We start from the raw sequence: 15542 nt of genomic DNA, 5'->3' as shown, positions 1-15542 counted from the left end.
GTTTGTGGAGGACCAATTCCCATATTGTGTAACTCCAACAACCTTTAAACCCTGTGGTCTGCAGCACAGATGTGGAGGCAAGAGTTACAAAGGTGGGGAATGGTGAACAAACTCAAAAGTGCATGAAAATGGAGGACCAAACTTTCAGTAAATTAAGTTTTCACCACCTTTGCTGTCAGAAGAAGAAACAATGCTATTTAATTATGTGGCTCTATATAATTATAGATTAGTGGCTCTGGTGACTTCTGGTCACTTTGGGGAGCTTTACTAGAGGCGTTGGTTTAAAAAAAAGTATTTATAAGATGTCAGCATTGCCTGTAGGATTGTATTTATTGCCCAGCTTCCTATTGCTGTTAACTTGCCATCTTTGCAGTTCAGCTGTGATGGTGGTACATGTACTCCTGTGCTGTTAGTTACTGACTTCCAGGATTTAAAATTACCAAGTATGAAGGAATATAAATTCCACATCAGCCTTGATGTGGTACAAATGTATTTGTGTCTTGATGTGGTTGAATAGAAACTTTAACAACCTTCATTAATTAATAAATATTCCCAATCTTTACAGGGCCAAATCTCTTCAAACTTCAAGACCAGTTATTCAGATACACGAAGTAAACTGGAAGTACAATACCTCAAACTATTGGTAAGTTAATCAGTTGAAGTATTCAATTGTTTCTTTATAAATAGGCAGTAAGTGCACAATGTTTTAAGGGCACTAAAGCTAATAACCTTTTCATTCACAAGTCAGGCGGCATCTCAGGAGAGAAGGAATGGGTGACGTTTCGGGTCGAGACCCTTCTTCAGACTGATGTCAGGGGGGCGGGAGACTGATGTCAGGGGGGGGGGACGCCCCCCTGACATCAGTCTGAAGAAGGGTCTCGACCCGAAACGTCACCCATTCCTTCTCTCCTGAGATGCTGCCTGACCTGCTGAGTTACTCCAGCACTTTGTGAATAAATACCTTCGATTTGTACCAGCATCTGCAGTTATTTTCTTATACTTTTCACTCACAAGTATCAGTTGTCCGATCAAATCCTGTCAATAAAGATAATTAAATTAGAGCCGAATAAAACATTTTCACTTGAATGATCCTTTGGTACAAATTGAAGGTATTTATTCACAAAATGCTGGAGTAACTCAGCAGGTCAGGCAGCATCTCGGGAGAGAAGGAATGGGTGACGTTTCGGGTCGAGACCCTTCTTCAGACTGATCCTTTGGTACAAACTGCCCATTGATATTGAGTCACATCTTTGTTGAAACAAAACAGACCTGTTCTTCAATCCCTTAAGCATTTATATTAGTCCCAGTTTATTTGAGTCATTATGTCTGAAATTCTGGGGCATATCTAGATCAGTTTCTGCACTGCCAATGCGCATTCAAAAGATCTATTTATGTTTGTGGTTTAAAAATATAATTCATTTTATCCATTTAACCAATTGTACTAAATTACAGTAGATTGCGAATGGGGAATTAACCCCTGTACTTTGACAAAGACAATGCATTGACACCAATCAAAAGACATGAGGAATAATGGTTGGAAGCATTATTTTTAAAAAAATTGAAAGTTAATATATTCCATATTCAAAAAAGTGTTGCTGAAAAATAACTTTCATTTACCTTTTAAATTCATCTAATACGTGCAGTTGCATTTTATCATGAACATTTTATATAAGCATCATTTAGTTGGGGAATCGAGAACCAAAGGACATTGGTTTAAAGTGATGGGGAAAAGATTTAATTGGAACCTGAGGGGTAACTTTTTCATACAAAGGGTGGTGGGTGTATGGAACGAGCTACCAGAGGAGGTATTTGAGGCAGGCATTCTTGCAACGTTTAAGAAACATTTAGACAGGTACATGGATAGGACAGAGTTCGAGGGATACGGGCCAAATGCAGACAGGTGGAACTAGTGGAGATGGGACATGTTGGTCAGTGTGGGCAAGTTGGGTTGAAGGGCCTGTTTCCACACTGTCTGACACTATGACTCTGAGGCCATGCAATTTCAACTTATTATGACATAGAAGGAGGTTATTTGACCCATCAGCTCTGTGTTGGTTCGCAGCAGATCAATCCCAGCAGTTTCATTCCCCCTCTGCTATTTCCCCAGCAATTTCATTCTCAAGTGTGTCCATCAACTCCCATTTGATTTTATTGCCACTTCGGAAAATTACTAAGGGATACTTTACACTTGCCAGTTAAGCTACTAGCACATCTTTCGGAGGGGAGAGGAAGCCGGAGGAAATTTGGGGTGCCCACATGATCAATGGAGAACATGCAGAGTCCAAAATCCTCTGTAAGTTGAGGTTAAACTGGACCGGTGGAGCTCTGAGCAGCAGTATTAACCACTGTGCAAACAATCCCACCAACATTTCAATTTAGTTACTTATAAAGTGGTAGTATTTGTTGGACAAAAATGAAGAGCGACAACCCTTCATTTCTTCACCCCTTCCCTGAAAGGAAGCAGAGGGAGATGGTGGAAGGTTGCTTCTTGGAATGGAGGTCTGTGACTAGTGGTGTGCCTTAGGGTTCGGTGCTGGGCCTGTTTGTCATCTATATCAATGATTTGGATGAGAACATACATGGCAAGATTAGCAAGTTTGTAGATGATACAAAAGTGGGTAGTTTTGCAGATAGTGAAGATGGTTGTGAAAAATTGCAGCAGGATCTTGATCAATTGGCCAGGTGGGCTGAGCAATGGTTGATGAAATTTAATGCAGAGAAATTTGAGGTCTTACATTTTGGGAAGTCTAACATGGCCTTCATCAGCCAGAGTATTGAGTATAGAAGTTGGGCGGTCATGTTGCAGTTCTATAAGACGTAGAGAGGCCGCATTTGGAGTATTGTGAACAGTTCTGGGCACCGTGTTATAGGAAAGGTTATCAAACAGAAAAAGGTACAGAGAAAATTTATGAGGATATTGCCAGGGCTCGAGGGTCTGAGCTATAGGGAGAGGTTGAGTAGGTCGGGTCACTATTCCTTGGAGCACAGGAGGCTGAGGGGTGATCTTATTGAGATCATGAGAGGAATAGATTGGGTAGATGCACAGAGTTTCTTTCCTAGAGTAGGTGAATCAAGGACCAGAGGACATAGATTTAAAGTGAAGGGGAAAAGATTTAATAGGAATCTGAGGGGAACTTTTTCTCGCAAAGGGTGTTTGGAACAAGCTGCCAGAGGATTTAGTTGAGGCAGGGACTATACCCAACATTTAAGAAACAGTTAGACAGGTATATGGATAGGACAGATTTAGAATGATATGGACCAAATGCAGGCAGGTGGGACTTGTGGTAGCTGTGACATGTTGGCCGGTGTGGGCAGGTTGGGCTGAAGGGCCTGTTTCCACACTGTACCACTCTCTGACTCTAACCCTTGTTCTATGGTCAGTATGTAACCCTTTACTTTTCTTCCTCAGGAAACATCAAGGTTGCGTTTGAGACACTTGTTAAGTTTGCACAGTTTTGTATCAAACGTAACAACTGAGCTTATTTGGCTAAATGAAAAGGAGGAGGAAGAATTGGCCTATGACTGGAGTGACATCAATACAAATATTTCGACAAAGAAAGAATATTTCATCGTAAGTTTTATGTTTAAAGTTAAACCCACTTCCAGCTGTCAAATTCCGCGCTGTGAGTCACCAGCCTGACTGCAGGGCACCAGGGAAGGCAGCTGAAAGCGCTCCCAAGGTTTCCAAAGGAGCCAGGGTTGGGCTGCAGGCCACTGCTGTCACCTGAGGGATGAGGATCATTGGCAGTCGGGGTGTGCTCAAAGGGAGAAACTGGGCATGTACGGGGGTTGAGTGGAAAATAACCAAGCTGGGAGATGGCGTGCACGGCAGCTGGAGAATGGAGGAAGGCCGGAGTGGGTTGATGAAGGTGGGGGGGGGGGGGAGGAGCTGGGAAAGGAGGACTAAGGGAGGCAGATACAAAATGCTGGAGTAACTCAGCGGCACAGGCAGCATTTCTGGAGAGAAATAACTGGGTGACGTCTCAGGTCAAAACCCTTCTTCAGACTGTTTTCGTTTTTCCAGTGCAGCTGCCTGACCTGCTGAGTTACTCCAGCATTTTGTGTCTATCTTTGATAAAAAATCAGCATCTGCAGTTCCTTCCTACGCACTAAGGGAGACGGTTAGGAGATGGGGTCAGGATGGAGGAGGATGGGAGAGCGCAGCCAGGGAAGAAGGAGCAGATAAAATAATTTTCACCGCACACATGCATAGGTATCCACAGGTGTACATGAGAACAGAGACCGTGTGTTTGCCATAGGACCAAGATCTTCCTCTGCTGAGTCCCTCTGGTAATGTGGGAGCTGAACACTGACCCCACATTAAAATAGAAGGCATGTAGGTGTCTTCTGTTTCTCATTACTTAAAGCATGTCATCCTTGACCCTGAGGGAGAGCCTCGGGTCCTAGACGGCTTCTTCAAGGTCCTCTCTTTTCACTTTCTCAGCCCACTGTTTGCTTTCCTGTCTGCTCTCATTTCCCGGCAACAATATGGATGAAAGGAAGAATGTCGTGAACTGGGAACGGACTATTCATCATGTCTTTTTTCTTATAACATTTTTCTAATGTGGTTGGCTTGACAACTGTTTCCCAGCTACAGAGTAAGTGTGGGGAAAATGTACATCCCCTGACCATCCCTGCTTGTTGATTTCCTGAGTGGCCACTGGATCTTTCCTGATATTTTGCTTGCAAATTCCGGAATTTCAATACAACATCTTTGCACTAAACAGCACCACAAAACAGCCGTTATGTTTGTTCCAATGTTGGCATTCATGTCTTTAGCTGCAAAGTCCCTGTGCGTTGCAATTCTTTCCCTGAGCTATTTCGACTCTTTCTCTGTATTCCTTTGTTGCCTCTTCAACCAATATTTGGTCATCTAGCCTGGTTACTCCTGTGTTGTGGTGTTAAGCTTGTCTGATAACAGTGTATTCAAACCTTTCATTTTGCTTAAAAAAGAGCGAGTTAAAACATGGTTTTTTTTATGGTGCGTTGAATTACAATAAATAATTGGCATCTCTCCACTGAGTACTATAAGAAAATTCTTTGCTCCACTGGTATTGAGGTAACCATGGGCACGAAGCAATAAGAATCTTAGTGTGGTTTTGGAACAGAAAAATCAACAATGTGCTTCAATTCGCAGGAGGCACCAGGAGAAATGTAGGAAATGCACGAAACTGGTAACTCACCTCCATCAATCTAATAGGATATGAACTTAACTGTGGGGAAGATCACTGTGAAATGGGTTGCTCACTGGACCACTTCCAGTGTAAGGCTCAGGGAATGGTGGAACACAATGGATCTATAAGATTGTGTGCTCATTCTGCCACTGTTTGGGATATATTCTTCTGGTCTCTCCATGAGTGACAAAATAAATGACCTCCCCTTAACATCGGATCACAGATCCACCATGTTCTCATCTTCATCGATTGGCCAGGTGGGCTGAGGAATGGTTGATGGAATTGAATACAGAGAAATGTGAGGTGTTGCATTTTGGGATGTCTAACAAGGGCAGGACCTACACAGTGAATGGTAGGTCTCTGGGGAGTGTTGTAGAGCAGAGGGATCTAGGACTGCGGGTGCATGGTTCCTTGAAGGTCGAGTCGCAGGTCGATAAGGTGGTCAAAAAGGCATTTTGGCACATTGGCCTACATCAGTCAGGGTATTGAGTATAGATGTTAGGAGGTCATGTCGCAATTGGATAAGATGTTGGTGAGACCACATTTAGATAATTGTGTTCAGTTCTGGGCACCATGTTATAGGAAAGATATTGTCAAGCTTGAAAGGGTTCAGAGAAGATTTACAAGTATGTTGCCAGGACTAAAGGGTGTGAGCTATAAGGACAGGATGAATATGTTTATTCTCACCACAGATTAGGGACAGGACTTAGTTTCCTCACAAATCAACATCAGAAGCCAAACTCTAGACTGCACTCAAGTTCATGTACTTTCGCTTGACCATCGTTTAAAACAATTATTTGATGTCTTAATGAAGATCAGGGTAGTTAAGTCATCAACTGGATGCAAGAGAGCTCAGCACAAAATTCTGGACTAATCATTACATAAAAGTAAAAGCATGTTAAATTAGCATGCATGGTACTCTTGTTCTGAGGAAGTTAGTCATGAAGAAATTGCAAGAAACAGGGAACAAACTGTTATCACATGCCCAATTCACATGTAATAAGTGACACCTGACAAAAAAAGCTGACTAAAACTGAAGTACATGAACATACCAAGTGACCCACTGCAAATGTTAAGCCAATGTTATTGGGTCAGTTGGGACATCTTTGTTGTTTTGGACAAAATCTTATCCTGCATCAATATTTTCACATTGTTAACAGCATTGCTTGCAAGGCCATCAGTAATGTGCAAATTCCATTGGCTCTGCAGACACATGAAAGTCCTGTGTCTACAGAGGGATAATCCTGTAAGAGGATTATGTGAACTACATTGAATTTATCAAGAGGAAATGAAAAAATGATAATGAAATACGTTAACCTGGCTCACTCCTGTGGAGTAAAAGAGCTGCTTGAGGAAATTAATGGCATGTTTGCAATCACACAAATACAGGTTCATCTAACTTTTAATAATAGAGATTTATTCACCAAGTTAATGATTAATGAAATATTACTTCAATTCAAATCCCAAACCCTTCCTAATTATTTTAAGGCTTTTTTTATATTGTGCTGTATTGGTAAGACTGTAGTTGAATTGCAATTTTAAAATCACATCATGCATGAGGCAGTTTCAAATTTTTATGTCTCTTGTTTTGCGTCATATATTATATATATATATACACATTACTCACACACACACACTCTCTCACACACACACACACACACACACACACACACACACACACACACACACACACACACACACACACACACACAGATTCAATGACTAATCCCACTGATTAATTTAACTTGACCATTAGAGCATAGAGTTGAGCAAAATCATTAATTCTCTCTCTGGTGAACAAATAACTGAACAGTGATAGTAACTTTTACACAATTGAAATTGTGGCTTAATGCAAACTGCAGCAGTGTTTTGTGGGATAAAATGATACATGCCTGACAAAATTAATTCTAATAGTAGAGGGCTACAACCTGGATAGTTAATGAAAATCACTTGAACTTGTTCTTTACAGTTGTTGAGTTTAATTATAAATTCCAAGATAGATTTCTAATCTTTGCAATGGACAATTGCAGCTTTTTCTTGTTCCTCAGTTATTTATATTCTGTCCCCATTCAACTTGATAATTAATATGGCCATTGAAGCAATGGACTGAAGGTTGGTTAAAAATAAATCTTCCCCTGTATCGTGTAGGACCTGAAGAAAGAACTGGAGCAGAAGCAAGTGTTTATTAAGTCCCACCAGGAGACAGGAGAACAGCTTTCACTGGAGAGCCATCCCGCCAGGCAGACGGTGGAGGTAATTTGCCCAACTCATCTATGAAGTTTTGACAAATCACTATTGAATTTTAATTTCATGGCTGAATTAAATTGGAGTTATTGCTTTCTTGATTGTTTAATTTATTGTGCAGTTAAATAATAAGATAATTTTGCTGGTTTAAGTTTAGATTTGCAATTCATTGCAATTGTTCCAATGATTTGCAGCATTATCTCTTGTTTTCTGGAGCAGCCGTTAAAACCCCAGCCTCAAATTGTGCTCCTACTGTTCATTGAGTTCCTAGATTTTAAAGTTTCTATCAGGGAATGTTAGATGCTGGCAGGATGACTTCTGCTTATTGAAATATAACATGTTAATTATCAGAGAATAATTTTACTTCCCAAACTACTGACCCTGATCTTGCCAACCGTGTTAATATGACATTGTGGGGGATGGTGAGGCATCTTACTAATAATTGTGGTGCCTTCAGGGTTTTGCATGTCTATCATTCAGTGATATCTGTAAGTGACATTCAAGGTAGATGATTTTTTTTGTATCTTTCTAATAATGGATACAAACAATCTTGTACATAAACAACAAGATTGATGGGCTTGGCACTGTGTTCAGCACAGACATAGTGGGCCGAAGGGCCTGTTCTTGTGCTGTACTGTTCTATGTATCTCTGCAATACAGTAATGGAGGGCGTGCAGCGTAGGTTCACTAGGTTAATTCCTGGAATGGCGGGACTGTCGTATGTTGAAAGGCTGGAGCGATTGGGCTTGTATACACTGGAATTTAGAAGGATGAGGAGGGATCTTATTGAAACATATAAGATAATTAGGGGATTGGACACATTAGAGGCAGGAAACATGTTCCCAATGTTGGGGGAGTCCAGAACAAGGGGCCACAGTTTAAGAATAAGGGGTAGGCCATTTAGAACGGAGATGAGGAAGAACTTTTTCAGTCAGAGAGTGGTGAAGGTGTGGAATTCTCTGCGTCAGAAGGCAGTGGAGGCCAGTTCGTTGGATGCTTTCAAGAGAGAGCTGGATAGAGCTCTTAAGGATAGCGGAGTGAGGGGGTATGGGGAGAAGGCAGGAACGGGGTACTGATTGAGAGTGATCAGCCATGATCGCATTGAATGGCGGTGCTGGCTCGAAGGGCTGAATGGCCTACTCCTGCACCTATTGTCTATTGTCTATTGTACCCATGTTAGTTTAGTAATACAATTAAATCTGTTCATTACAACTAAGAATATTATTGTTTAATGCAGGGGCAGAGTTTTATTAACTGCAAGGGACTTAACAGAGAATGGGTAAATAATATTGGGGTTAAGACTAGATGGTGGAGGGGCCAACTGCACGACTCCAACTCCCGTTTCATAAGTTGTTGTGTTTGTTGCGTAACATTTCAAAACTGATATCCAACAATGCTGCCCCTATTAAATATTTCACGGGTATACTGACTGTTTCAAGTTGTGGGGGAATGATTTAGATATAGGAGCTGTGGAATAAAGTCAAGTCAAGTCAATTTTATTTGTATAGCACATTTAAAAACAACCCACGTTGACCAAAGTGCTGTACATCTGATTAGGTACTAAGGAAAAAAATGAAACATACAGTAGCACACAAACATAACAGCACATACAAAACAGTTCACAGCGCCTCCTCAATGAGCCTCAAACGCTAGGGAGTAGAAATAGGTTTTGAACCTGGACTTAAAGGAGTCGATGGAGGGGGCAGTTCTGATGGGGAGAGGGATGCTGTTCCACAGTCTAGGAGCTGCAACCGCAAAAGCGCGGTCACCCCTGAGCTTAAGCCTAGACCGCGGGATAGTGAGTAGCCCCAAGTCGGCCGACCTGAGGGACCTGGAGTTAGAGAGGTGGGTTAGAAGATTTTTGATGTTGGGGGGGGGGGGAATGTCCATTTAGGGCTTTATATGTGAATAGGAGGAGCTTGAAGTTGATTCTGTACCGTACAGGGAGCCAGTGGAGAGAGGCCAGAATCGGCGTGATGTAGTAAAGAAGCAAGCAGATCAGTCACCTCATGTATCTTTGCCATAACCTTCCAACATTCAGTCCACTCCTGTTGCTGTATAGGAGCAATGACAATATTCCAGAATTTAGTTGTTAACTATTTTGTGGTGATGTTGCATCCTGTCCGAAATTCTAATAGGGAGGGTGCAATTCATCACAGATGATACAGACGTTCTTGTCCAAAATCTTTTTTTTTTTAAATTGAGGCTGCTCTCTAATGTGACATCGTTTCAAATCAAAAGCTCAGAAAGGAACTGTAAAGGTGTGCAACTTGTGATTAAGCTGCCATTTACTTTCAAGGCATACAGTGCAGCTCTTCAGACACAGTGGCACTGGATCAAACAGCTGTGCTGTTGTGTGGAGCAACATGGGAAAGATAACACTGCCTACTTCCAGGTAAGAAATATTGCTTTTAATTGCAGCAAACATACCCAACTATAAATGTAATATCAAGGAACTGCAGATGCTAGTTTACCAAAGAAAGACACAAAGTGTGATAAAGGTTTTCCGGCACCCACTGTTCCAGAGCTTTTCTGGATTATTTATTTTTTCGGACTAACAGAGGTCGCGTGATAATGAAACGACAATACAACCCTGGGCCTGCTAATGACACCCTCCCGTGTCTCTAAAGCACCATGGAGTGCCAAAAACATAATTAAAACAAATATAAAAAGTAAACTGAATGGAATGACCTGCCAACCCATCCCCTGTTCCCCGGCCGTTTAGAGCTCAGGCTTCCGACCATTCTCCTGACCCGCAAAGTGCACCAGAGAGCCCTTCTTCATCCACCGCACAGTCCAGTCCAGTCACCCGGCTGTTGTTGCGGCCCACATTGTAGCCCCCGGCGACAGAGCTTTCTTCGGGCTGCCGCCCTGACAGAACTCGCTCGGCCACCATGGGGCTCCCTCCCTTCTCACCTGCTGCTGCTTCTTGCTGTCGGCTGTGACTTTGTCCGCTCCCCAATCGACTGACACCACCTCCTCCCCCTGACGCTCTGTTCAGTCGAAGTTTGGAAGAATAGTCTCTTCTCTTTCAGCTATTTCCGATTATTAAGAAGCATGCTATTTGTATTCATCTTGTCTTGCAGTTTTTAAATGATGTTAAAGAAGCAGAACAATATTTACGAAACCTACAGGAGACAATCAGGAGAAAATATGAGTGTGATCGGACCACTAGTCTGTCAAAACTGGAGGACCTACTTCAAGATTCAATGGTATGGAGAGTTTTGTGCCTGTTGAAAATATGTATGAATCTAGCTTATTAATAATTGTCTCATTGAGATATATAGAAATGGCAGCTTCTTAAGTTCATAAATTCATCAAGTCTACCCTGCCATTCAATCATGGCTGATCTATCTTTTCCTCTCAACTCCTGCCTTTGCCCCATAACCCCTGACGGCCTTACTAATCAGGAATCTGTCAATATCCGCATTAAAGTATCCATTGACTTGGCCTCCACAGCCGTCTGTGGCAATGAATTCCACAGATTCACCACCCTCTGACTAAATTTTCATGGATGATTGCCTGTTATTCAAAATCCTTTCTGGAAAGAGCCTGAATTAAGCTGTGATAAATCGATCTTCTACCAAGTATTACACTAATAATATCAGGGTCAACATAGTGATTTACAGCTTGTGAGCTGTCCTGTTTCAGTTCTTCCATCGTTGCAAAGAAAGTGAGGAAACTCAGATGATAGAATGCTAGGGCATTTTATATGAAAGCTGAAGGCATACACATTTAAATGTCATGACATTGGAGCAGGGTTAGTTGGATTAGAGAGAGGTAAATAGTTGTTCTGAAGTTTCTTCAGGTGAAGCAGTTATTGAAGTAGTGCCAAAAATGGCATTCATTCATCTTAGAAAGTAAGTAGGTCACTTTCAGCTCACGTGATAGATCCACATATGAAAAGTCAATTCTAGAATACCCAAATGTCTACTAACCAGCTTGGTTCACGAATATTTTTTTTTAAGTGGTTTTGCCAATTGGAGGCTAACATTTTTCTTGCTCTGCTCCAAATAACACAATAAATCAATGATCTAATGGAACTGTTCATACCTGATCAAGTAGTGCCTTATGGAGGGGAAACTGCACAGTTTATTTGTTTAAGTGCTTACCAGACCTCATTTAAATATATAGATTCCTATAACTTTGTCAACTTGTACTGAATTCAAACATGTTACGAGAGGAAGAGAATAACCATTTCCAGATCTGTCAGTCTTCATTTTAATTTTCACAAAATGTTTTTTGGAGATTCTTAGTCATCACATTCTGAGCTAACGATGCTAAAATGCAAAATTTCTCCTTCATTGGAAATTTATCAACATTTTTCTTTTGTTTGTCATTATGTTAAGATCAAACGCACATGGATCAAGTTATTTTTTGATCTTGCTAAAGCAACTGAATTAGTACCACACATTTTATCCATTTGATTTAATCTAAAACAGCACAAAAGTATTGCATTTATCGATTAATGTAAAATCAGTTTACGATCATTTCAAGTTCTAAAAGTTATGAGGTGGCGGCTCAGTGGTGCAGCTGGTAGAGCTGCTGCCTCAAAGTGCCAGAGACTCAGGTTTGATCCTGACCTCAGGTGCAGTCTGAGTGAGATTTGCATGTTCTATCTGGGTTTCCTCCAGGTGCTCCACTTTCCTCTCACCTCCCCAAAATGTGTGGGGTTGTTGATTAATTGGCCTCTGTAAATTGCCACTAGTGCATCGGAGTGCATGAGAAAGTGGGATAACATAGAACTGATGTGAACAGGTGGTCAGCATGGTCTTGTTGCGCGTGATGGCCTGCTTTCATCTGCTATCTGTAAAGCAACAAAAAGTCTAAAGCTTAGCCATAGAACTCCTTCCATCTTTCCTGTTGAGACTTACACTTTGTTTGTATTGTCGAAGCATGTCCCCTGGAGAGACAAACAAAAGGAAAGCAAAATCTGATCTGCAAACCTGAAACTCAGCCCCCAAAATGTATTCTAATCTTAGAAAATATATTTATTTCATTGCAGCTGGTCTTTGAAGATTTCTTATTTTAGTTTCATTTTTAAATGAAATTACCTTTTTGTATTTTTAAATATCTAAATTTAAAGCTGTATTTATTTAATCTGGATTTTTAAAGTTATTTTTTGTTTATGGTTTGTTCATTTCATGTGCAGGTCTTCCCGTTCATCAGTTCTAACTTGTTTACATGGTATTGTTTTCTCTTTGAATACCGAGGGGTTTGAATGTAGTTTTTTTCCCTTTGCAGGATGAAAAGGAACAACTGATAAAGTACAAGAGTTGCGTAGCGGGTCTCGTCGGAAGAGCAAAAACAATTGTCCAGTTGAAACCACGAAATCCTGATAACGTTCTAAAAGGGACTATCCCAATCAGAGCGATCTGTGACTACAGGCAAATCGAGGTATGACCTCTTTATCTTTATGCACATAGTGAAAGTTTGAAAAGATGAGGAAATACTGAAGTGAAGTTCTTTCAGCAATGAGTAGAAATCGGTATTAAAATATGATAAATACAATCTCCATATTTAGCCTTGGGTGGCTTGTACCTAACATTGGCACTGACTTCTTGTTCGTATAATATAAAATTTCAACTCTGTAGTGTTTTATGAAGTGAGAAATTTAATAAATGTTGCAAAAAATGTTTTTATCCCCATTCCCTCACTTCCCCCTGCCCTGTCTCTGTTATTTCTCATGGGAGCCGCTTGGCACCATGCAGCATCCATCAACGGGGAAGGTTACAGGGTCTGGGCCGCAGTCTTCACTCCATTACCTCTGTCAATGTCACTCCGGGATTGGCCAAAAGGAGGTACGTTTTCATTGGGGTCATCCAACCATGCCAATTTTTCCCTTCATCAGAGATGGTGCATTGTGCAATGCGCCTTGCTTTAAAAAAAAATGTATGTGCAATCCAACTTGGAAATATCACTCCCAAGCAATTGTGCTTTAATAATTGGCACTGTTCAAAACCCATGACCATTTGGTTGAGGAGCAGACTTTCAAGAATTGAAAAGAATCTTATTAATCACAAATGTACAGTAAACTAAATTTGGTGACAAACTATATGCGCTAATTTTATTTTGTCACAACTTCTTATCCTCATTCAAAGAAAAATTGACTAACTGTAGTGCAAGTATTTTTAATCCTACAATTAGTAGATCATCAATTGCCTTGATGATTTTTTTTTTGGTTCATTGGGTCAGCACCATAAAGCAATGGATCCCTTCCTGCACTTCACGTTCATTGTTGATGCACAATTTCTTTTCAGTGGCCCTGGACCAAAACCTAATATACAATAGCATAAGGAAATTAAAATGTAGTTGCTTCATTTTCTATTTAAGTGAATGTGTCCCCTGCAATTTTGGTTGAGCTTCTGTTAAGAAATGTTCTGTTTAATGATAAAATGGAATGAAGTATTGATCATGATTAATGTGCTCGAGTTATAACTTTGTAATTATTGACAGATCACTGTTTGTAAGAATGACGAATGTGTTCTGGAAGATAACTCTCAAAGAACAAAATGGAAGGTTATTAGTCCCACTGGCAACGAGGCAATGGTTCCATCGGTCTGCTTCACAATCCCTGCACCCAACCAGGAGGCCATTGACACTGGCAACAGGTAATAAATGATATCAAACATTTAATTACTGTTATAGATGGTTATCTTGTCACAAAATACTATCAACTGATTGATTACATTTTAAGACACTGAGAATTTTATGGAACATTGAACACAGCACAGCACAGGAATTGGCCCTTTGGCCCACAATGTTTATGCCGAACATGATGCCAAGCTAAACCGGTCTCATTGCCTGCACATGACCCATGCCCCTCTATTCCTTGCACTTGCATGTGTCTGTCAAAAGCCTCTTATATACCACTATTGTATCTGCCTCCACCACCTCCATCCATGGCAATGCGTTCCAGGCCCCCAACTCTCTCTCTGTGTAAAAAAAGCTTGCCTCGCATATCTCCATTAAACTTTTCCCCTCTCACCTGATAGCTATGCTGTCTAGTATTGGGCATTTCCACCCTGGGGAAAAAGGTTCTGACTTTTATCCTGTCCGTACCTCTCATAATTCTATCTACTTGTCAGGTCTCCCCTCAGCCTCCGATGTTCTAGAGAAAACAATCCAAGTTTGCCCAACCTCTCCTTGTAACTGAAACCCACTAATCCAGGCAGCATTCTGGTAAACCACCTCTGCACCCTCTCCAAAGCCTCCACACCTTCCTGGAATGGGGCAACCAGAATATGATTCCCTGCTGTTATGTAATATGTATGATATTTTCAGAGTTCTCTAATCATGTGTTTCAGAGTTGAACAGATATATCAGAATGTTATGGCTTTGTGGCACCAACTGCACCTTAATATGAAAAGTGTTGTGTCTTGGAACTATCTAGTGAAAGATATTAAAACTATTCGCACTTGGAACAAAGACACTGTACGTATCCACTATTTTTTCTTAAATATTTTAGTCAAACCCTATCAAAAAAGTATAAATCTGTAGTCCTACCCTGTAATTTGCCATTCATTCCTGGTTATGTTTTCTACAAGATGTACCCTTTTGGTTTGCAGAAGTTGCTTTTGTAAAATGTATCACATGTAGAGTTGTGTACATGATGGTTAACATTTCCATATTCGGTTTAAATAATGTGATCAATGTTTTATATCGGAATTTGTTTAAACTATGAAGTACGAATTGTACAGCTATTAACTTCCTGAGAATATATTTTGTTTTATTGGGTACCAATGTTTCCGTAAAACCTACTTACAGATCAGTGCAGGATGCAAACTTCGCCAAATTTGCTTGGAGAATGAAGGCCACTTATGACAGTTGCATGTCAGGTTTTAACAATCTCAATACAATTGGCATTTCAGATTAAAACACTGGAAGCAACTGAGCAGCAGCAACTGATGAAAAACCTCCAGGTGCATTATGAGGATTTCCTTGAAGACAGCCAGGAGTCTCAAGTGTTTTCCATTGCGGACAGACTGCGGTTGGAGGAAGAGGTGGATGGTTGTAAGGAGCATTATGAGCAGCTATTGGCCACCATGGAAACAGGTCTGTTGAAAACCCTCACGATATCACATCATATGCCCTTCGATTAGTGTCACCGGCGTAATTATTTTC

The 15542-nt window shown here is 40.9% G+C and overlaps 1 protein-coding gene across 11 annotated transcripts in view; it reads left to right on the top strand.

Moving 5' to 3' along the window:
• The window catches only part of macf1a (microtubule actin crosslinking factor 1a), a 419348-nt gene that overhangs the window by 219390 nt on the left and 184416 nt on the right, over window positions 1–15542 (top strand). For 6 of the 11 annotated variants that reach the window (XM_078423295.1, XM_078423293.1, XM_078423294.1 and 3 more), the window contains exons 16-24: window positions 566–643; window positions 3410–3571; window positions 7323–7427; window positions 9718–9813; window positions 10505–10630; window positions 12663–12815; window positions 13875–14029; window positions 14726–14852; window positions 15290–15473. In XM_078423295.1, the coding sequence (XP_078279421.1) occupies window positions 566–643; window positions 3410–3571; window positions 7323–7427; window positions 9718–9813; window positions 10505–10630; window positions 12663–12815; window positions 13875–14029; window positions 14726–14852; window positions 15290–15473 (1186 nt within the window). Of the gene's footprint in view, window positions 1–565; window positions 644–3409; window positions 3572–7322; window positions 7428–9717; window positions 9814–10504; window positions 10631–12662; window positions 12816–13111; window positions 13220–13874; window positions 14030–14725; window positions 14853–15289; window positions 15474–15542 lie in introns of all 11 variants that reach the window. The other 5 variants (XM_078423292.1, XM_078423288.1, XM_078423291.1 and 2 more) reach the window with 1 other exon arrangement.

The sequence above is a fragment of the Rhinoraja longicauda genome, chromosome 27 (genome assembly GCF_053455715.1).
Source record: "Rhinoraja longicauda isolate Sanriku21f chromosome 27, sRhiLon1.1, whole genome shotgun sequence".
NCBI classification, from domain to species: Eukaryota; Metazoa; Chordata; class Chondrichthyes; order Rajiformes; family Arhynchobatidae; genus Rhinoraja; species Rhinoraja longicauda.
This window is presented reverse-complemented; position numbering and strand designations above follow the sequence as displayed.